Source organism: Leguminivora glycinivorella, chromosome 12 (assembly GCF_023078275.1).
Source record: "Leguminivora glycinivorella isolate SPB_JAAS2020 chromosome 12, LegGlyc_1.1, whole genome shotgun sequence".
NCBI classification, from domain to species: domain Eukaryota; kingdom Metazoa; phylum Arthropoda; class Insecta; order Lepidoptera; family Tortricidae; genus Leguminivora; species Leguminivora glycinivorella.
In genome coordinates, this window is record NC_062982.1 from 22822686 (window position 1) to 22840542 (window position 17857).

At 37.4% G+C, this 17857-nt stretch overlaps 1 protein-coding gene across 1 annotated transcript in view; it reads right to left on the reverse strand.

Annotated features, from left to right (window-relative positions):
• LOC125232209 (tRNA dimethylallyltransferase) overlaps positions 1 to 17857 on the reverse strand; it is a 256267-nt gene that overhangs the window by 3900 nt on the left and 234510 nt on the right. The window contains exon 4 of the mRNA XM_048137845.1: positions 1729 to 1844. Coding sequence (XP_047993802.1) covers positions 1729 to 1844 — 116 coding nt within the window. The remainder of the gene's footprint in view (positions 1 to 1728; positions 1845 to 17857) is intronic.

Genomic DNA, 17857 nt, shown 5'->3' on the forward strand with positions numbered 1-17857 from the left:
ATGCCAAATTTCAAGATTCTAGGTCGACTGGAAGTACCCTTTAGGTTTTGATTCCCTTGCGAGTACTTGCGAGTTTCAAAATATGCAGCTTAAATTGCTGTTTCTTTTGATTGCGTTGACATAGAAGTTTGATTTTGTTACAGCTTAAAGGTATTATAGACCTGAGTATTTGGTATGAATTTCAATTTAATACCTCTACGCGTTTATGAGGAAATGGGTAGTAAGGTTAAAATTATTAAAAAAATATATTATGTGATGTAACTAAAAATTTATGGTTTTCGTAATTTTTCCTTTATCTATGCTATAAGACGTTGCTTCGTACCAAATTTCAAGATTCTGAGTTCACGGGAAGCACCCTGTAGGTTTTGATTCCCTTGCAAGTGTCGAAAATTTGCGGCATAAACGGCTCTATCTTTTGATTGCGTTGGCTTAGAAGTTTGATTTTTTCACAGCTTCAAGGGACAGTAGACCTGAGTAATTGATATAAATTTCAGCTTCATACCTCCACGCGTTCCTGAGAAAAAGGGTCTTGACAGACGGACGGACGGACAGACGGACAATAAAGTGATCCTATAAGGGTTCCGTTTTTTCCTTTTGAGGTACGGAACCCTAAAAAGTAACTACAGCGAAATTAAGATCATCAGACAAACAAAACTTGAAAATTAACCGAAATAAAAAAGCCATAATACTTTAAAAATGATTAAAAATTTAGGGTCCCCCACATCTAGCGTCTCGCGAGCGTCGCGTCGGGCCAACTGTATGGAAAAAGACGCGGTTTTGCCCATATATATATATATATATATATATATATATATATATGTTTAGATAAAAGACCACAGTAGATCTAGATGACGTCACAGGGGTAACCTGAGACGGAGACCATAGACACTAGAGCGGACGCTGACCGCCCGCCATATTGCTTTAGCCAGATTCTAAGGACTAATTGTTACCGTTTAGTGACGGGTTAAGAATTTCACCACCCTCTTTTCTGCCGTGTCGTAGAAGTCAGTGGTGGGATTTGGGTTCAAGGTCACTGAATTATCATGATTTTGTTTTATTTCAACCCTTTAAGTGCTAGGAGTGACAGTAGTAGCACAGGATACAGGCAAGATTTTTTGTATGTACGTAATTGTTAACCAACTGTTGCAGGGACAGTTTCTCATACTTAAATATTAATTATCCTTCACACCAACTGGTAAAGTAAAACTCATTGCATGCACTTTATCTACAAGTGTGCAAAGTAATTTCAAACATATCTTTAACTTGTTGCCCAAAGCTGGTCGGTAGAATTGATGATTGATGATGACTTTGAATTATTGAAATTGAAATTGAAATTGAATTGAAATTGAAATCATTTATTTCAGACTTATTAGTCCATAATAATAAATAAATACATTTTTTTTTTATAAATGTTATGAATTTTATTTAGTTAGATGTTTTACAGATAATATTTTCCTCGTGTTGGTGTGCTGAACAAATTGGTGAACTCGGGGGAAAAATTTGTTTAACATCCGTGCCCTCGCAACACTTAAGATTCCACTTTTCCGACCAGGAGCGTAATAAGTAGGTATTTTATGCAACTGGCGTTTAAGAGGTAAAAAAAGGCGAGCGGCGTGGGTAACAATTTGAGTTGTCGGAAATCGTTAATAAAGACGTCACGAGTATTTTTTGTCTGTTAAACACCGTTGCATAGTTGCGTTGTTATACTTGTTATAGTATGAGACTCACTTTCCATCCTTCAGCCTCTGCTTGTTATGCCGTTGGTGGAAGTCGAGTAACTCCACGATGAGACCTTGCTCCAACATGTCGTCCACACGCTTGTCCAATCGCTCGTCATGGACTTTCTGAAACAAAGACAGTTATGATTACTTTTACAGTCTAAGCGCCCTAAGGCTTAAGTCAAGCCCTTTGCGACACTAGAAAAAGCGGCAAAAGATGAAAGTTTGAATTTTGCGCTTTTTTCTAGTGACAAATTTGTCTCACTGGCTTAATTAACTTGCCGTGTAGGTATTGCACTTGTCTTCAAAAATGATAATGGAAGTGAAAGTCAAAGGATTCCGACAACCCAGTCGTAAAACTGAAGTCAAGTGCTTGAAAAGTCGATCATTTTAAGCTACCCAAAAATAAGTTCTGGATGGCTCCCATATGGGCCATAGATTAGTGTCATAGAGGAATAAGTAAGGGAAGAGTTACTAACTCCATACATCAGTAAATGCGGGTTATTTGTATAGGCATAGTTAAGTGACATCTAGCGACAATTACGCGTCAACTAGCGTGAATTACCAGTACTGCTACTTGTCAAAAGATGTCGCGACGAAGGAAAAGTCTAATGCTCACCAGTTTTTAGCTAATATTACAATAGTATTAATCAGTATTCTGTTTTCAATTCCTTCTGCTTGTAATATAAGTTGTACACTGTTCTAATATTGCATTTTTGACCGACGAGACACCGTTGCCACCTAGTATCGAGTAGTGGTGCTGATAATTCACGCTATTTGACGCGTGATTGTCGCTAGATGTCACTTAACTATGCCTATACAAATAACAAGCATTTACTATTCCTCTATGATTAGTGTAAAAAATGATGTTTGAAGAAAGGTTTTACACGGATATAAGTCAGTCCAAGATACGTTGGCAACGATTTTGACAGCCTCACCGGTACAAACGGTACTTTAAACGTCAATCTGGTAGAGAATGCTTTAAAGCAATAAGTCCGCCTTTTTGTACTGCAAGATTTTTCTTTTGTGCAATAAAGATTAAATAAATAAATGAAAAATCTTTGATGAAATAATGACGTTAGGTACTTAAACTTTGACCTTCTTTTTTTGAGCGTTTTATGGTCTGGTTGCGAGACCTTTAAGACCTTTAAGGAGCGAAAATGCTAAAATGAAAAGGAGTCCCCTTTTCACTTTGGGAATTTTAGTTAAATATACTAGTGTTATTAACTAGATTTATCGAGAAAAAAAAATTGTCCATTCAGAACAACTCAGTTAAATGATATTGCGAAAAAATCTTTAAAATCGAGGTTCCGCTCTCGACTGTTTCCTCCGTCAAAACTTCAATCGTTACGAAATTTGAGAATCTGAATAACAATGAAATACCTAATCTGTGTCGGACCGCTTAGTTTTTTGGCTAATTGTTACCAATTTTAAATACCACACCTTTTTTGCGCCATAATCAATAAGGCTGTTTTTGGAAATTTTTGATGGGCTCTAGCGTCTTAGAAAAAAAGAAAATAAAAAAAAAACGGTCCGACATACCTAGATAAAAATAATAATAATCTGTGTTGAAAAAAACATTGCTCTACCTTCGAAAACCAGGGAGGAAATAGTCGAGAGCGTTTGTATGGAGAATTGACCCCTCCTGTATAACTTTGACTTTCCATGTTGAATAACTGTTGCCAACATAGCCCTATACAAACCACGTCTTAATTAGAGCTATTTTAAAACTTTATTAAAAACTTGGTTTATAAAAGCCCTGCACGGGTAGCATGGTCGCGCGATAAACGATAAAACATCAGGCCGTCCCTATCGCACTATTAGTAAGTGCGATAGGGACGGCCAGATGTTTTATCATTTATCGCGCGACCATACTTGCCTGCCTGATCATGTAAGTAGGTATAAAGGCGTCGACACATTGTTTCGCTATCGATATCGTTACTATTTAAATCAGGACCGTTCGGTCAATAAATCATTCAGTCATGATTGATGGTCTATTCACTACCTGTGTTGGACCATTGTTACCGGTTCATTATGAAACAGACATTCTTATGGACCTGGGGCCCGTTTCTCGAAAGGTACAAGCCTTGTATTACAAGTGTGTTTCCATGACAACCCATACGATTTGACAGTTCGCGCACTTGTAATACAAGGGTTGTACCTTTCGAGAAACGGGCCCCTGTTACTCACAAGCTAGAACCTATGTACTTGTAGTATTTGTACTATCTGTTAAAAATTGTAGGCTTTTCATGTTTATACTTTAAGTACATACCAGTGGCGGCTGGTGAAAATTTCTGCTAGGCAACACTGAGCAAAAAGAAACCTACCTTAACCTTAGGTACTCTACTACTAATCAATTTTAGGCAAGCCGGTGGGAATCGGCTTGTATGGACCAGCCGCTGCTGGTACATACACTCATGCCTGTATTCCCAAAAGGGATAGGTACAGCACATCAGACTGCTCTGTGGCATATTTCACAATAGTGACAATTGTCGCCCGACAGTGACACTTCGCTGTTCATTGCCCGTTCAAAAAAAAAATGCACGCTGAGTAACAATGTTACATATCAACAAAGAAATAGTCACAAAATTGTCAATGTCAAATTAAGTCATTGTGGTGAAATAGCCCACAAGTTTTAGTACAGTCAAGTGCAAAAATACGTATCGATTTTATCCGCTCAAAAATATGTACCGAGACCTTATTCCGCCGACATAAAGTGCTATGGGACATATTTTTGATAAGATGTACGCACCCATATTTTTACACTTGACTGTACCACTTTTAGGGCCACTTGCACCAACGAAAATGGAGGATTAACCCGGGGGTTAACCCACCATTTTGTATAGAATTTGACAGTTGACAGCCCACTAACCCAGAGTTAAGTGGTTCGTGCAAGTGGGCCTTAGGGGGTTGAAAGTTAACGAAATGAGGAGGCACACGCAAAGGTTAACCGATGAACTACAGTATGGGGTCCTTCAAAAAAGGAGTGTACAAGTTTCTAATGGGTCGGCAACGCGCACGTGACACCCCTGGAGTTGCGGGCGTCCATAGGTTGCGGTGGCCGCTTTCCATCAGGCGGGCCGTATACTTGTTTGCCACCGACGTGGTATAAAAAAAAAGGTTATGACAGATGGCGCTGCCCTATTAGTCCATTGCACAGATAAAGAATTTCATACGTAAGAGCGAGATATTTTTTTTTCTCTCTCACACATATGAATGACAGTGACATGCCTGGGCAAGTTGCACAGGCGCCGCCTGACGGGATAAAATGTTAGTAAAATAAATAAAAATAAAATATTTTTTATTGCAACTATGTGTATATACAATATTGGTCCCTGGCTCTCAAAGTAGGTCTCCCTGTGTCTCAAGAGCCAGGTGTGCCTCTATCCTCATTGTGTCACATTGCGTATGGTAATCTAGTCATTAAAATACATCTACCTACAATAAAATAAGTAAGTATCTAAGTACATGTAAAACTTATGGCGCGAAACTCAAACGCCATCTTTTTTTTTTACCAAACTGTTGACTCAGCATCCTGGTTATTGGCCGCTACTCGCTAGCAGGTCTCGACAGGCCGCGATCGTCCGTAGACCTCGGTAAAAAGTGTTGCCAGCGATCAAAATGCCAGTTGTTACTAAGCTGTTTTTATATCACATATGAGAATGACAGATCGTTTGGTCAATTAATTTACTTTACATAAACTAACACCGGTATTCCTAAGAGAGGTAGGCAGAGCACATGAAACTGTTCAAGTTTCAGTGCCTTTATTAAGGGCTTTAAAAAAACGAAAACGTGATATTTCAGTCATTTCAATGACAGGTAGCTATCCCATGGGCCAAACTACATTCGCTAAATTATGTTGGTCCAGCTTTTATCATAATTAAAAAAATATATAAGTGTTCACGAGTATCATACCTTTTTAAATACATAAGCTTATGAGTCACTTGTTAGTTTTTGTTTAATTTAAAGTAGTCACGCTCAAAAAAAATATTACAAAAAGTCTTAGCCGCTTCAAAAAAAGGCGGCTTTGCCATTTATTACCAATTATTGTCTCATTTTCTTAATACACATTTATTTAGTAATTTACTCCAAAACCAAGACAGTTTAATAAAGATTCATTATGACAAAAACTCCAATTGTTTGCAAACTCGAAATGAACCGTTTAATGAACCCGAATGTCATGGCCGTTGCAAAAACTGGCATTTCGTACGGTTAGGTAATCACAACATTGAAACACTCGGGAACTAGTGATGGGCTATAAGCTATAACTAAAATTATGTAATAAATATGTATTATGTCATAATTTGGATTTCTTTCAACCCCTTTTTGCCAAGAGTGGCGCTGAAACTTAGTAGTTCATGTGCTCTGCCTACCCCTTTATGGGATACAAGCGTGATTATATGTATTATATGTATGTATGTATAGCACAAGTTATTTTGTAAATAACTTAAAAGGAGACACCAGCCACTGTAATAATTGTACTTTTTTTGAACAAATAAATAATTTTTGATTTTTTTGATTTGATGTATGTATGTGTATGTACAGTACCGGCCAAAAATATATCACATTTGTGTTTTTCAGGCATAACTTTTTTTGTACAATTTTTAACCATTTTTACCTTCCTACATCATGAAATAGGCAGTATCTAGACTCTTTGGGCGAGCGATAAGAGAACCTAGCTACAAATAAAGGGAGTTCTTTAGGTTTTTGTAATTTTTGTTCCCTAGACACAATATGACGGTTTCGTATAATCGGATGTAAACCCGAAATCATCTCTAAAATATCGTAATAAACCTAATGTGTGTAAGAAACTGAAGATGCCGAAGACACATGGGTCGATAAATTTACACGCCTGTCAACAAAAAGCTATCTTTGCTGGCTACAAACAGGGGCGTACCCATAAAGAGCTTTCGCAGCAGTTTGGCATATCAACATTGACGGTAACGAAGTTTCTCAAACGTTTAAAGTCTCCCAGGTGTTCAATTATTCACAATAAACGCGGCAGACCACGTTGCACTACATCTGTAGTCGACCGCAATATTTTGCGTGTCTCTCGTGCAAATCCTCGGTTAACAGCGACGGACACTGTCAAAGAAATATCAACCCCTTGGCAGCCAAATCCATCTATAAGGACTGTCCGACGTCGTTTGCAGGACGCTGGATTACACGGACGACGTCCTGTCAAGAAACCGCTTATATCTGAGAAGAACAGAAAAATACGCTTAGCTTGGTGTAAAGCACGTGAGCACTGGACACCGCAACAGTGGGCCGATGTGTTATGGAGTGACGAAAGTAAATTTATGTTGTTTGGTAGTGATGGTCTTAAGTGGATCCGTCGTCCTACCGGCACCAGATACAATCCTGAGTATCAACTTCCTACTGTAAACACGGATGAGGTTCTGTTATGGTGTGGGGTGCTTTTTCCGCGAAAGGAATGGGTCCACTTTACAGACTTGAGGGCATAATGGACCAGAATAAATACTTAGATATTCTGGAAAATGTAATGCTACCTTACGCACGACAATTTTTGGGCCGTGGATTCATTTTCCAGCAGGATAACGATCCAAAACACGGTGCGAAACGAGTCACAGAATGGTTCGGGCGGCAACGTGTGACTCTAATGGGAAGAGGGAAAAGACCCCTGAGACCTGCGCTGTGGGAAGAGGTAGAAAGGCGGTTGAGAGGGAAAAGACCCACTAATGCCAATCAAAAGTTTTCACAAATCGAGGAAGAATGGCAAAGAATCCCTCAATCTACCATTGACGCTCTTGTGGAGTCTATGTCTAGACGCTGTAAAGCAGTCATCGATGCAAAAGGCTTTGCTACAAAATACTAATGTATTTACACTATATGAATTAAATATTATGTATAATTATTAGTTATTTTCATTTTTAGAGGTACTTAAAGCCGACTTCACTTAGTTGGGGTGAGGTCGTGTTAAGTTATTTTATGAGTATACAGTAATTTTGTTATAATTATAAATATATATTCATTATATAACTTTGTAAACCAGTAAGTAATATATGTATTCTAGAAAAATAACTATACTTCTAACCATATTTTTTTTTACTTAAAAAATGCTAAATGTGATATATTTTTGGCCGGTACTGTACGTATGTAATAAATAAATATTATGCGACATTCTTACACATATTGATTGAGTCCTACTTGACTGAGTAAGAAGAGTTGTGGGTACTATAGATATTTCAGATAATTAACAATATATATACGAGTAGGTACTTATATACAAAGAAAATACCCATGAGTCAGTAACAAATATCTGTGCACATCTCATAATCTCACAAAAGTCACAAATAAATGCCATTACCGGGACTCGAACCCAGGACCATCATCCACTAGGCTAGGCTAGACCGGTCGTAATTGATTTCAAACTATGAATTTAAAAAAAGCGGCGTATTTTGTTGGTAAATGTGACAGAAGACTGTTATTTATCTACATAAGGAATAAACGTGTCGAGCACTGGTATTTTTAACCCCCGACGTAAAAACGACGGGGTGTTATAAGTTTGACGTGTATGTCGGTCTGTCTGTCTGTTTGTCTGTCTGTCTGTGTGTCTGTCTGTGTGTCTGTCTGTGGCATCGGAGCTCCCGAACGAATGAACCGATATAGATTTAGTTTTTTTTTGTTTGAAAGCTGAGTTAGTCGGGAGTGTTCTTAGCCATGTTTCATAAAAACCGATCCACTATGTCGCGGTCGGGGTTTTTTTTTAATTTGAATTTTATGGTTAGGTTATACCCATCGATCTAAACTAGGGAAGTTTAAATCGATGGTTATACCTTATACGGGTCTCTATTGGTTCCCATAATTTTTTTAGTCCGATTTTTACAATCCATAACGTTGTTAGTCATAATTTTTAATAGTCATATTATCATTAGTCATAAAGTTGAATGTCAGAAATTGGAGGTCAGATTTTTGCAAGTCATCATTATTGTTAGTCATAAACATTGTTTGGCATAATAATCAAATTGCATTTTGTATTATGGACATAATGTTGAAAGCAATAAACATGTTTGTCATAATTGTCGTAAAGTATATTTTCGCAAGTAATAATGATTACTGTCCACATTAACTTTAATCATAACATTCAATGGGATCTATATTATTTTTCATTATAAGGAACACAAGGTAACTAACGAACCTACCCGAGAAATGAAAATTTTCTCGTTGGGCTCACTGATTTTCCCGCCATTTCGTCTTTTACATGTTATGTGTTTTATTTTTTCATGTTGCTTTTAAAAGTATTAGGCCCCGCCAGCGATTCGACGGAGCCTCGCTATGCGGGGCTCCTATTTTGCTCTGAATGACACAAGGTAACTAGCGAACCTAGCTGAAAAATGAGGATTAAAATACTCAATGAGCTCACTGATTTTCCCGCCATTTCTTCCTTTGCATGCTGATTTTTGTAGTATTCGGCTTCGTCAACGAGTCTCGCTATGCGGGGCTCCTATTTTTGCTCTGAATGACACAAGGTAACTAGCGAACCTAGCTGAAAAATGAGGATTAAAATACTCAATGAGCTCACTGATTTTCCCGCCATTTCTTCCTTTGCATGCTGATTTTTGTAGTATTCGGCTTCGTCAACGAGTAGAAGGTGGGCAGGGGTCCTATTTCCGTTCTAATGGACGCGAGGTAAATGCGGACTACCAATAAAGTCATAAGGTATAATGTATCGATTGTCCACATTTTCGTTAGTCATAATTTGGTTTTTCTCAAAAACGCGTAACTTTTCAGGATTGCCATAAAACAAACCTAACCTAACCTATCTATAGGTGACCCTAATGAAACCGTTTCAGAATTATGACTAATGATAATCTGGCAAACAAAGGGATTCGTTTTAAATGTTATATTCATCAATTTTCTTGATTCTAAGATAATAGTATTCTATAATATGGGTTGTTAACGTTAGAACTATTAAACGTCATTCGCAACAAAGATTATGACTTATGAGGTTTATGCCTTAAAACTGTATGCAGAACAATCAGTAGGGCTTCAAAAAATATGCCTAGTAATATTTCTGGATAATTATTGTTATGCCTTTTAATTTTATACTCATCAACTTTATGACTTTTAAGGTTATGGCATCCAATATTATGGGTTGTTAATGTTAGTACCATTAAGCATTATTCGTAACAAAAATTATGACTAGTGATGTTTATGACCACAAAATATATGAATAACAACTTATGACTAACGAAATTCTGACCAAAAAGTTTATGGGAAAGAAAGGGGTCCCACCTTATACATATATATTCAGGAATTTTTTCGACTAAAAATATATTCACAGATTTAAACATTGCCCATCACTATACATAGAATACCTACCTGTCTCGATGAAGCCTGACTCCGTGCGATTGACCGTTCACAATGTTTTTTTTTATCGCAGGCAGCCTTTTTGCGCGCCTTTACTTTTGGCGCGAACATGTGACGTCAGCCGTCTGTGTGTTTTTCTTTCTTTTTTTCTAAACAAGCTTCTATAAAAGCTGCCAGTTCTATCAATGATTGTTAATGGGTTCTTAGTCCAGTCAAACAAGAGTGTTAGGTTGGACAAATATTAGAAAGAAAGAAAAAGCATTTATTAGCACAAAATACACATCAATTTAATTTAGTTCTATTTGATTTAATTTCGCTTCCATGGTTTTCAATTATTTATTTATACTAATTCTGTAATGACATTGTTAGAAAATTTAGATTTGTAGAATACTAACCATATATGTGTACAACGTAAATCCAAGCCTAGTTCATAACTACGAGTAGTTGCAAAGACTCACTTGAATGTAATTCAACAGTTTCAACACACGTCTAATTATGTACTTCGCACTTAATTACTTGTTATTTAAGATTATAATGTACTCGAATTCATTGGCACGCTGTACGACCTGACCGGCCATTTTTATTATTTTTTATGTAAGAATGTATACCTACCCGCAGTATAGATGGCGCTGAATACCGCCTCGCAATTGTGGTCGCGTTCAGATGTTTCGGAGGGGCAGGCCGTACAGCTGCGTTCGTGGCCCACAAAGTGGTCTCGCCGGAAGATCAGCGCTGACCCCTGGGTCAGCATCTATGCTGAGGCGGGACCATTTCGTGGTAAACCCGTCATACATTTTTTAAATATTAATTGTAAAATTTATGAAATACTTATGTAGATAATTATGTGTTTACCATGAATAAACTATTGAATCTGAATCATATATTTAAGTTGTTTATTATTATGTAATTGCGCACTAACAACAATGATCTCAGTTCACCCTTTAAATAAATGAATTGAATTGAATTGAATAACTATCTTAATCTAAAACTAGTTACAAACAAAAAATTATAAGTTGCGATTTAAACGATTTAAAACGTTATGTTATAAATTAGGGGTGGAACCCAGCGAGCCATTGTAAAGTTCTCAAAAACAAAGATTTTTATTTGTTAACATAGGTAAATTACATGATGTTCAAAAATTGTTTTCAGTATCACTATGTCGTGCCTCTTGACATAAAAATATAGTAATAATATACAGTAAAATCTTCTAACCTACTTTTTTTTGTCCTAACCCTGTTTAGTCCCAAGCAACAAGCAGCAACAAGCTTTAATTTAATGATCATTTAAAATGTGTGCCAATTGGTATAAAACATTAAGATGTCTGTTCTACTTCAAAGTCGATTGATTTTCGTTAATATCTATAGTACCTACTTAAACCAGGTTTTAAATATATAGCGAAAGGCTCTCGATAAAGTTATCATTACAGAGTAAATTAAATCTCATGACAGGTAATGAGATAAGTAGAGTCTCGGAAAGTTTAATTATACCTACATAATTATCTTAATACGATAATTTGAATTACAAAATGAATTCATAAACGAGGCACAAATACCTTAGTTATGTAATTAACATTTATGGAGTTATACCATAGTCAACCAAATCTTGGCACTAAATAAAGGCGCGAAACCCAAATTTTCTATTTGAATTTTGACCTTCGCCTCTATATTTTTAATATTTTTTTAAGTGTCACCAAGCAGTGGCACCAACTCGTCGAGGTTTAGACAGGAACGCATTTTACGAAGACAATGCCGGTGAGCCCTGATGGTAACCTGGTGATAAGCGCTGGTAGCCTAGTGGTAAGAGCGACTTTCGATCCAGAGGTCGCGGGTTCGAACCCCGGCTCGTACCTCGTACCAATGAGTTTTTCAGAACTTATGTGCGAAATGTCATTTGATATTTGCCAGTCGCTTTTCGGTGAAGGAAAACATCGTGGGGAAACCGGACTAATTCCAATAAGGCCTAGTTACCCTTCGGGTTGGGTCAGATGGCAGTCGCTTTCGTAAGCTAGTGCCTACCTACGCCAAATCTTGGGATTAGTTGTCAAAGCGGACCCCAGGCTCCCATGAGCTGTGGCAAATACCGGGATAACGCAAGGAGGAGCCCTACATTTTTTCAATTTGCCGATTTTTTTGATTTCCAAAATTAAATTACCCGATTTTACCGATTTTACATGTTTAATATGTCAAAATTTGGTTGACCGTCTGTCTATACATAGTCTATACGCTTCGCTGATTGCTTACCCATCATGCGTATGCTTCTTTGCAACCGAAAGGTAAAAAAACTTGCAATCAGTAAAATATTTTTCCAAACTAAACACCTACCTCTGTGATTGGAGTATTTATTAACAAAAAGCTTTTCTACAAAAAACTAGATCGATATGAAATGAGCATGAGGCCTCCATATTTGACACAATGAGGGCTCGATGATGTGATCCATCGACTTATGAATCGATACCAATCGATATATAAAGTGTTCATTAGAAAAAACAAATAATAGAAAAAAAAGGTAAGGCAATTATTAAAGTCGGGGTAATTACTGATATTTCATATGCTAACAGAGTCATAAATATTACGTGTTTTTTTCAGATGTCAGTAAAATTAAGAATTTGTTTCTTTACTTTAGGCAAAGGCATATGTAACTCCGTATAGACAGCCACAGTCTAAAAAAAAGATGTACGTCAGAACCATACAGGAAAAGGTACGATGGCCTAGGTGGCGTTACACTTTTGGGGGACGCTCGGCTAGATGGCGCTAATATTAATATTTGACTTTTTAACACATATCAAAGAGGATCGAGTATTATAGAGAATGACTGTCAAAGTAAAATGTGTAATCACAGTGCATAGACTGCCATCTCTCGACACAAGCTTAAAACTTTTGAACCTCAGTTTTGACAATTTGGCCCATATTCTTAGCTTGATATGTTTTAAAATGTCAAATATGTATTAATATTAGCGCCATCTAGCCGAGCGTACCCCAAAGGTGTATCGCCATCTAGCTCACCGTACCTTTTTCTGTATGGTTTTGGGGTACGTTTTTTTCTTAGACTTTATCGGTCTTTACGAAGTTATATAGGTCTTTGCACATATCAAGCTAAGAATATAGGCCAAGTTGTCAAACCTGAGGTTTAAAAGTTTTAAGCTTGTGTCGAGAGATGGCAGTCTATGCACTGTGATTACATTTTTTACTTTGACAGTAACTCTCTATAATACTTGATCCTCTTTGCTTTAGGTACCTACCTATTTTTATATAATCTGAATTTGGGATAAAAAAGGGAAAGATTGAGTTTCTTGATAGGTTTTTGTCAATACGAGATAGCGATGAGATGAATTATCAATATTATCATCTCATCAGTAGACTTTTCATTCGGTAAGTACTTACCTAGATCATTACAATTTAAGCACCTAAGAAACTAAAAACTTCTTTAAATTAATTATAAAATTACATTACTTAAATTATAAAATTACAGATTTTTTCAAATCGTTCTCTACTGATCACATCAGAACAGACACAGATCTCTACTGATCAAATCAGAACGGGGAATCGGACATACGGAAATTGGACATATTACGGGGAATTGGACATACGGAGACTGGACGTCCGGGGAATTGGACATACGGAGACTGGACGTACGGGGAATTGAACATACGGAGACTGGACGTACGGGGAATTGGACATACGGAGACTGGACGTACGGGGAATTGGACATACGGAGACTGGACGTACGGGGAATTGGACATACGGAGACTGGACGTACGGGGAATTGGACGTACGGAGACTGCATGGACATACGGGGAATTGGACATACGGAGATTGGACGTACGGGGAATTGGACATACGGAGAATGGACGTACGGGGAATTGGACGTACGGAGACTGCATGGACATACGGGGAATTGGACATACGGAGATTGGACGTACGGGGAATTGGACATACGGAGACTGGACGTACGGGGTATTGGACGTACGGAGACTGCATGGAGATACGGGGAATTGGACATACGGAGATTGGACGTACGGGGAATTGGACATACGGAGACTGGACGTACGGGGAATTGGACGTACGGATACTGCATGGACGTACGGGGAATTGGACGTACTGGAAATTGGACATTCGAGGCCAGAATCGAATTGACTAATCAGACTAAGATTAGTCAAAATTTGTCAAAATACCTACGTGTTTTTGTTACTTCTTTTGTACTCGTATATAAATTCACGCTTCTATTCCCAAAAAAGGTTAACCTAAACCAGACCCTTTAGCACAACTTGCCTTGTCGCGCGCGAGTCCATGGGTCCATACATCAAGCGCGACTTCAAGTATGGACTCGCGACAAGGCAAGTTGTGCTAGAGGGGCTGAGCACATGAAACCCAAGTTTCAGTTTCAGTGCCACTTAGGGTTGCAAAAAACACGGTATTTTTTCTGGCTTGAAACAAAAAAACATGAAAAAAACCGTGAAAAAAACAGTTTTTCTGGAGTATGGTTTTTCTAAAGTTTCTTTATTATTTTAATTTTATTAAACGAATTTAATTTAATAACTTTAATTTATGGTTTTATAAAAGTAACATTTACACAATCTGTAGTTAGTAGTTGTCGCTATTTACTGTTAGCAACACCACCGCCTCTCCACGCTCCACACCGCATCGGGGATTCCCCAATAAACGTTTGCATACTGAATGTTTATCGAATTAGTACATTTCGATACAAGTGCGAAAAAGAGGAAGTTCGAAACGAGTGGCGATAAATTAAAACACGACCGAAGGGAGTGTTTTAAATCGACACGAGTTACGAATTGAACCATGCACTTCTCGCACTAGTGCGTATAAAAAACACCATCTGTACTGAAATATACGTTATTGTTGTTGAAACGTTACAAATCACGAAAAAACGGTATTGTCGTATTATTTGATCATCTGAAAAAAAAACATATTAAGAAAAAAAACTATGCTGCTTGTTTTTTTTCATATTATTTTTTCATAATTCTAAAAAAAAAACTTTTTTTTTTCTATTTGCAACCTTAGTGTCACTCTTAGCAATTAAGGGGTTGAAGAAACAGAAATTTGTAACCGCATGTGTCAGGGTCACAATTGAACCCAAAACCCTGCGTCGACAAGTAGGGTTGCCAACTTTTTTTTAGGGAAATATAGTATTTTAGAAAATTCCATCTAAAAAATATAGTACCTACACCGAAATAAAATATAGTACGGTACACATAATCGAAACCAAGTCGTAGAGATCGTTCTTTCTGTCCAATCTAAGGGGGCTCGTAGTATCTTCTTAGTAGTTTGTGGGGGGCTCCATTCGGTTTTCATCGATTTTTGACGTTTTGTGTTGCATTGGTTCTCTTATTTAAGTATCGTCGAAAGTTGTATGGCCGAATATCACTTCGCAACTCACGTTTCACGGAATTTCATTCCGCCGAATGTTCATTTCCAACTTATTGTTTTATTTGCCAAGCTCACATTTACCAACTTAACATTTGGCCTTTTTTAAAAAAAGCAAACTTTCATGTTGTCGAATGTTTTACTTAGCGTAATATATAACTAATTGTTTATTGTATGTAATGTCCCAAATGTTTTATTGAACACCAACAATATATATGGCGTATTTCAAAAAATATGCAATATTGAGTCTTCTATCACTTTTTAAATTTATTGACAGGTATGCAATTTTTACTTACGTACCTATTAATATTCTTTTAATTTCAATAGTTACCTACTTACTTTTTTTACATGACCCATATTTAAAAAAAAATACCCATATTATAAGTACTTATATTTTTTATGAAATTTTACATTGTTTTAAAAACATTTTTACTTAAATGAAATCTAGACTTTTACAAAAATGCAAAAGCGATTTTAATTTTAAACCACAGAGAACCTCCTATAGAGTAGCATTCTAGGAAATTTTGTTCGCGATACGAGTCACCAGTGCCAGGGGTGCGAGGAGCGGGCGGGGAATGTGTTAAGCGCGCTGTGATTGGCCGTTTCAAGGACGGCGGGCAGTCGCGCCAGATGAAAAGGGACAGAAGTATGACTGTCCCTCTACTGACGCGTAAGTGGCCAATGTAAGTTGACCTATGCCGGCTCTGAATAAATTATAAATATGACTTTTATGTGGAATGTAATGACGTCTGTTTTTAAATTTGAGCTTCTTGTTACCTTTCCACACCATTTCACACTACAGGTGGACATCTTTAAGACATCAAAATACCCTTTTTCAATTTTTTACTGCGAAAAACACGCGCTGCTTTCGGGTCTGTTACTTGGTCGCTACTGATCGGGCACGGCGAGCGCCCGCGCTTATATCAGTGCAAATACTAGGAAGGCTGGCGACCGCGAGTCGTCTTGTAATAGATGTCTATAGGGGTTGGTCTGTGTTTTAAACTAATTAAGGCAAAAATTTTGACCAAAGAACCAGTTTCGATCCTAAAATAGTTCAACTTTGATGCTAAATATCACAGAATCAATTAGCTGTGAAGTAGGTACCTAATTATGGGATGCCAGTTTGTTTAAAGACGATGCTGTTAATATGATACGCTTTAGAAACTATCGTAATATTCATAATACCAATGGATTCAAATCGAAGCTCATCGGAGTAGAGAATCCCCTTAAGAAATGTCGTTATTTAATATATCATGGAAAAAATACAAATGTTTGCAAACAACAGTGGCTTTATACGTAACTGCAATATTTGCAGGTCAGAACGAAATAATGAAATGTACAGTGAAGGTTTAATATGAATAAAAGCGCGAGCGGAGCGAGCGCGAAATTTTTTCATTATCATAACGGTAAATGGGTATTTTTTCATTATCATAACGCCGCTTCTGGCGGTTTGACCCTAGTGTAAATTTACCACTGGCATGGACCCCAAAAATATAGTACTTTTGCGTACTATATATGTTTCATATAGAATATAGTACGCTGGGCCAAAATATAGTACAGTACTATATTATATAGTACGGTTGGCAACCCTATCGACAAGGTAAGCATAGTTTTCTACAAAAAAAAAACACGAACTCATTGATTCAAAAACCAGGGTCACTCAATCTAAAATAATCGCATTATTTATGTTTTTCCAAGGTTTGTTGAACCGTCTCCGTCGTCAAATCAGATCGGTTAAAAAACGCTTTTACTTTTTCGCGGAAACCAAACAACAATAACACTGTGAAAAAAATTAACCGACTTATTTTCCCACCGTCGTATGTTAAAACCCACCACATTCAAAAAACGAACCTTATTCTTATTCCTATACGGTTTAAATTTAACTGTAACTAATAGACAGTTAAAAGTTTCAGGAAGTAAATCGCGCGGCGCGTCTCGCAAGCACGTCTACGAAAACATTCTTAATTCAAAAAAGTACAAAAACATTCGACGCGCGTCGTCACTTAAGTCGTTTCGTTGCCGCGCGACTGATATTAGCAAGCGTCAAGGGCGGACAAATCTCGCGCGCGGAAGACAAAAGTCTTAACCGCCAACGGTTTTTAAGGCACTTAATACTTTTTAGTGGTTTTTGGTGGGCAGCTGGCTTTATAATATTAACGCGAACCCGAAACTACGATATTATACTAGTTTTACGACCGCGCCCGAGGCCAAGCGGACAAAGACACGTTACTAGTTTTAAAAAAAATGGGAAGCGCGGACCGGACCGCGGGCAGTCTGGTTCTGTACTTCCGTGTCGAAATCTGCTAAGATTATTATCATTGAATTTACCTACTGTGGCTATGATTAACTGCCCTTTTCTTCTGACTCAAATTGCTCCGAAACTGAAACATTGTTGAACCCGGAAACCTGTTAAAATTCCAGAAATAT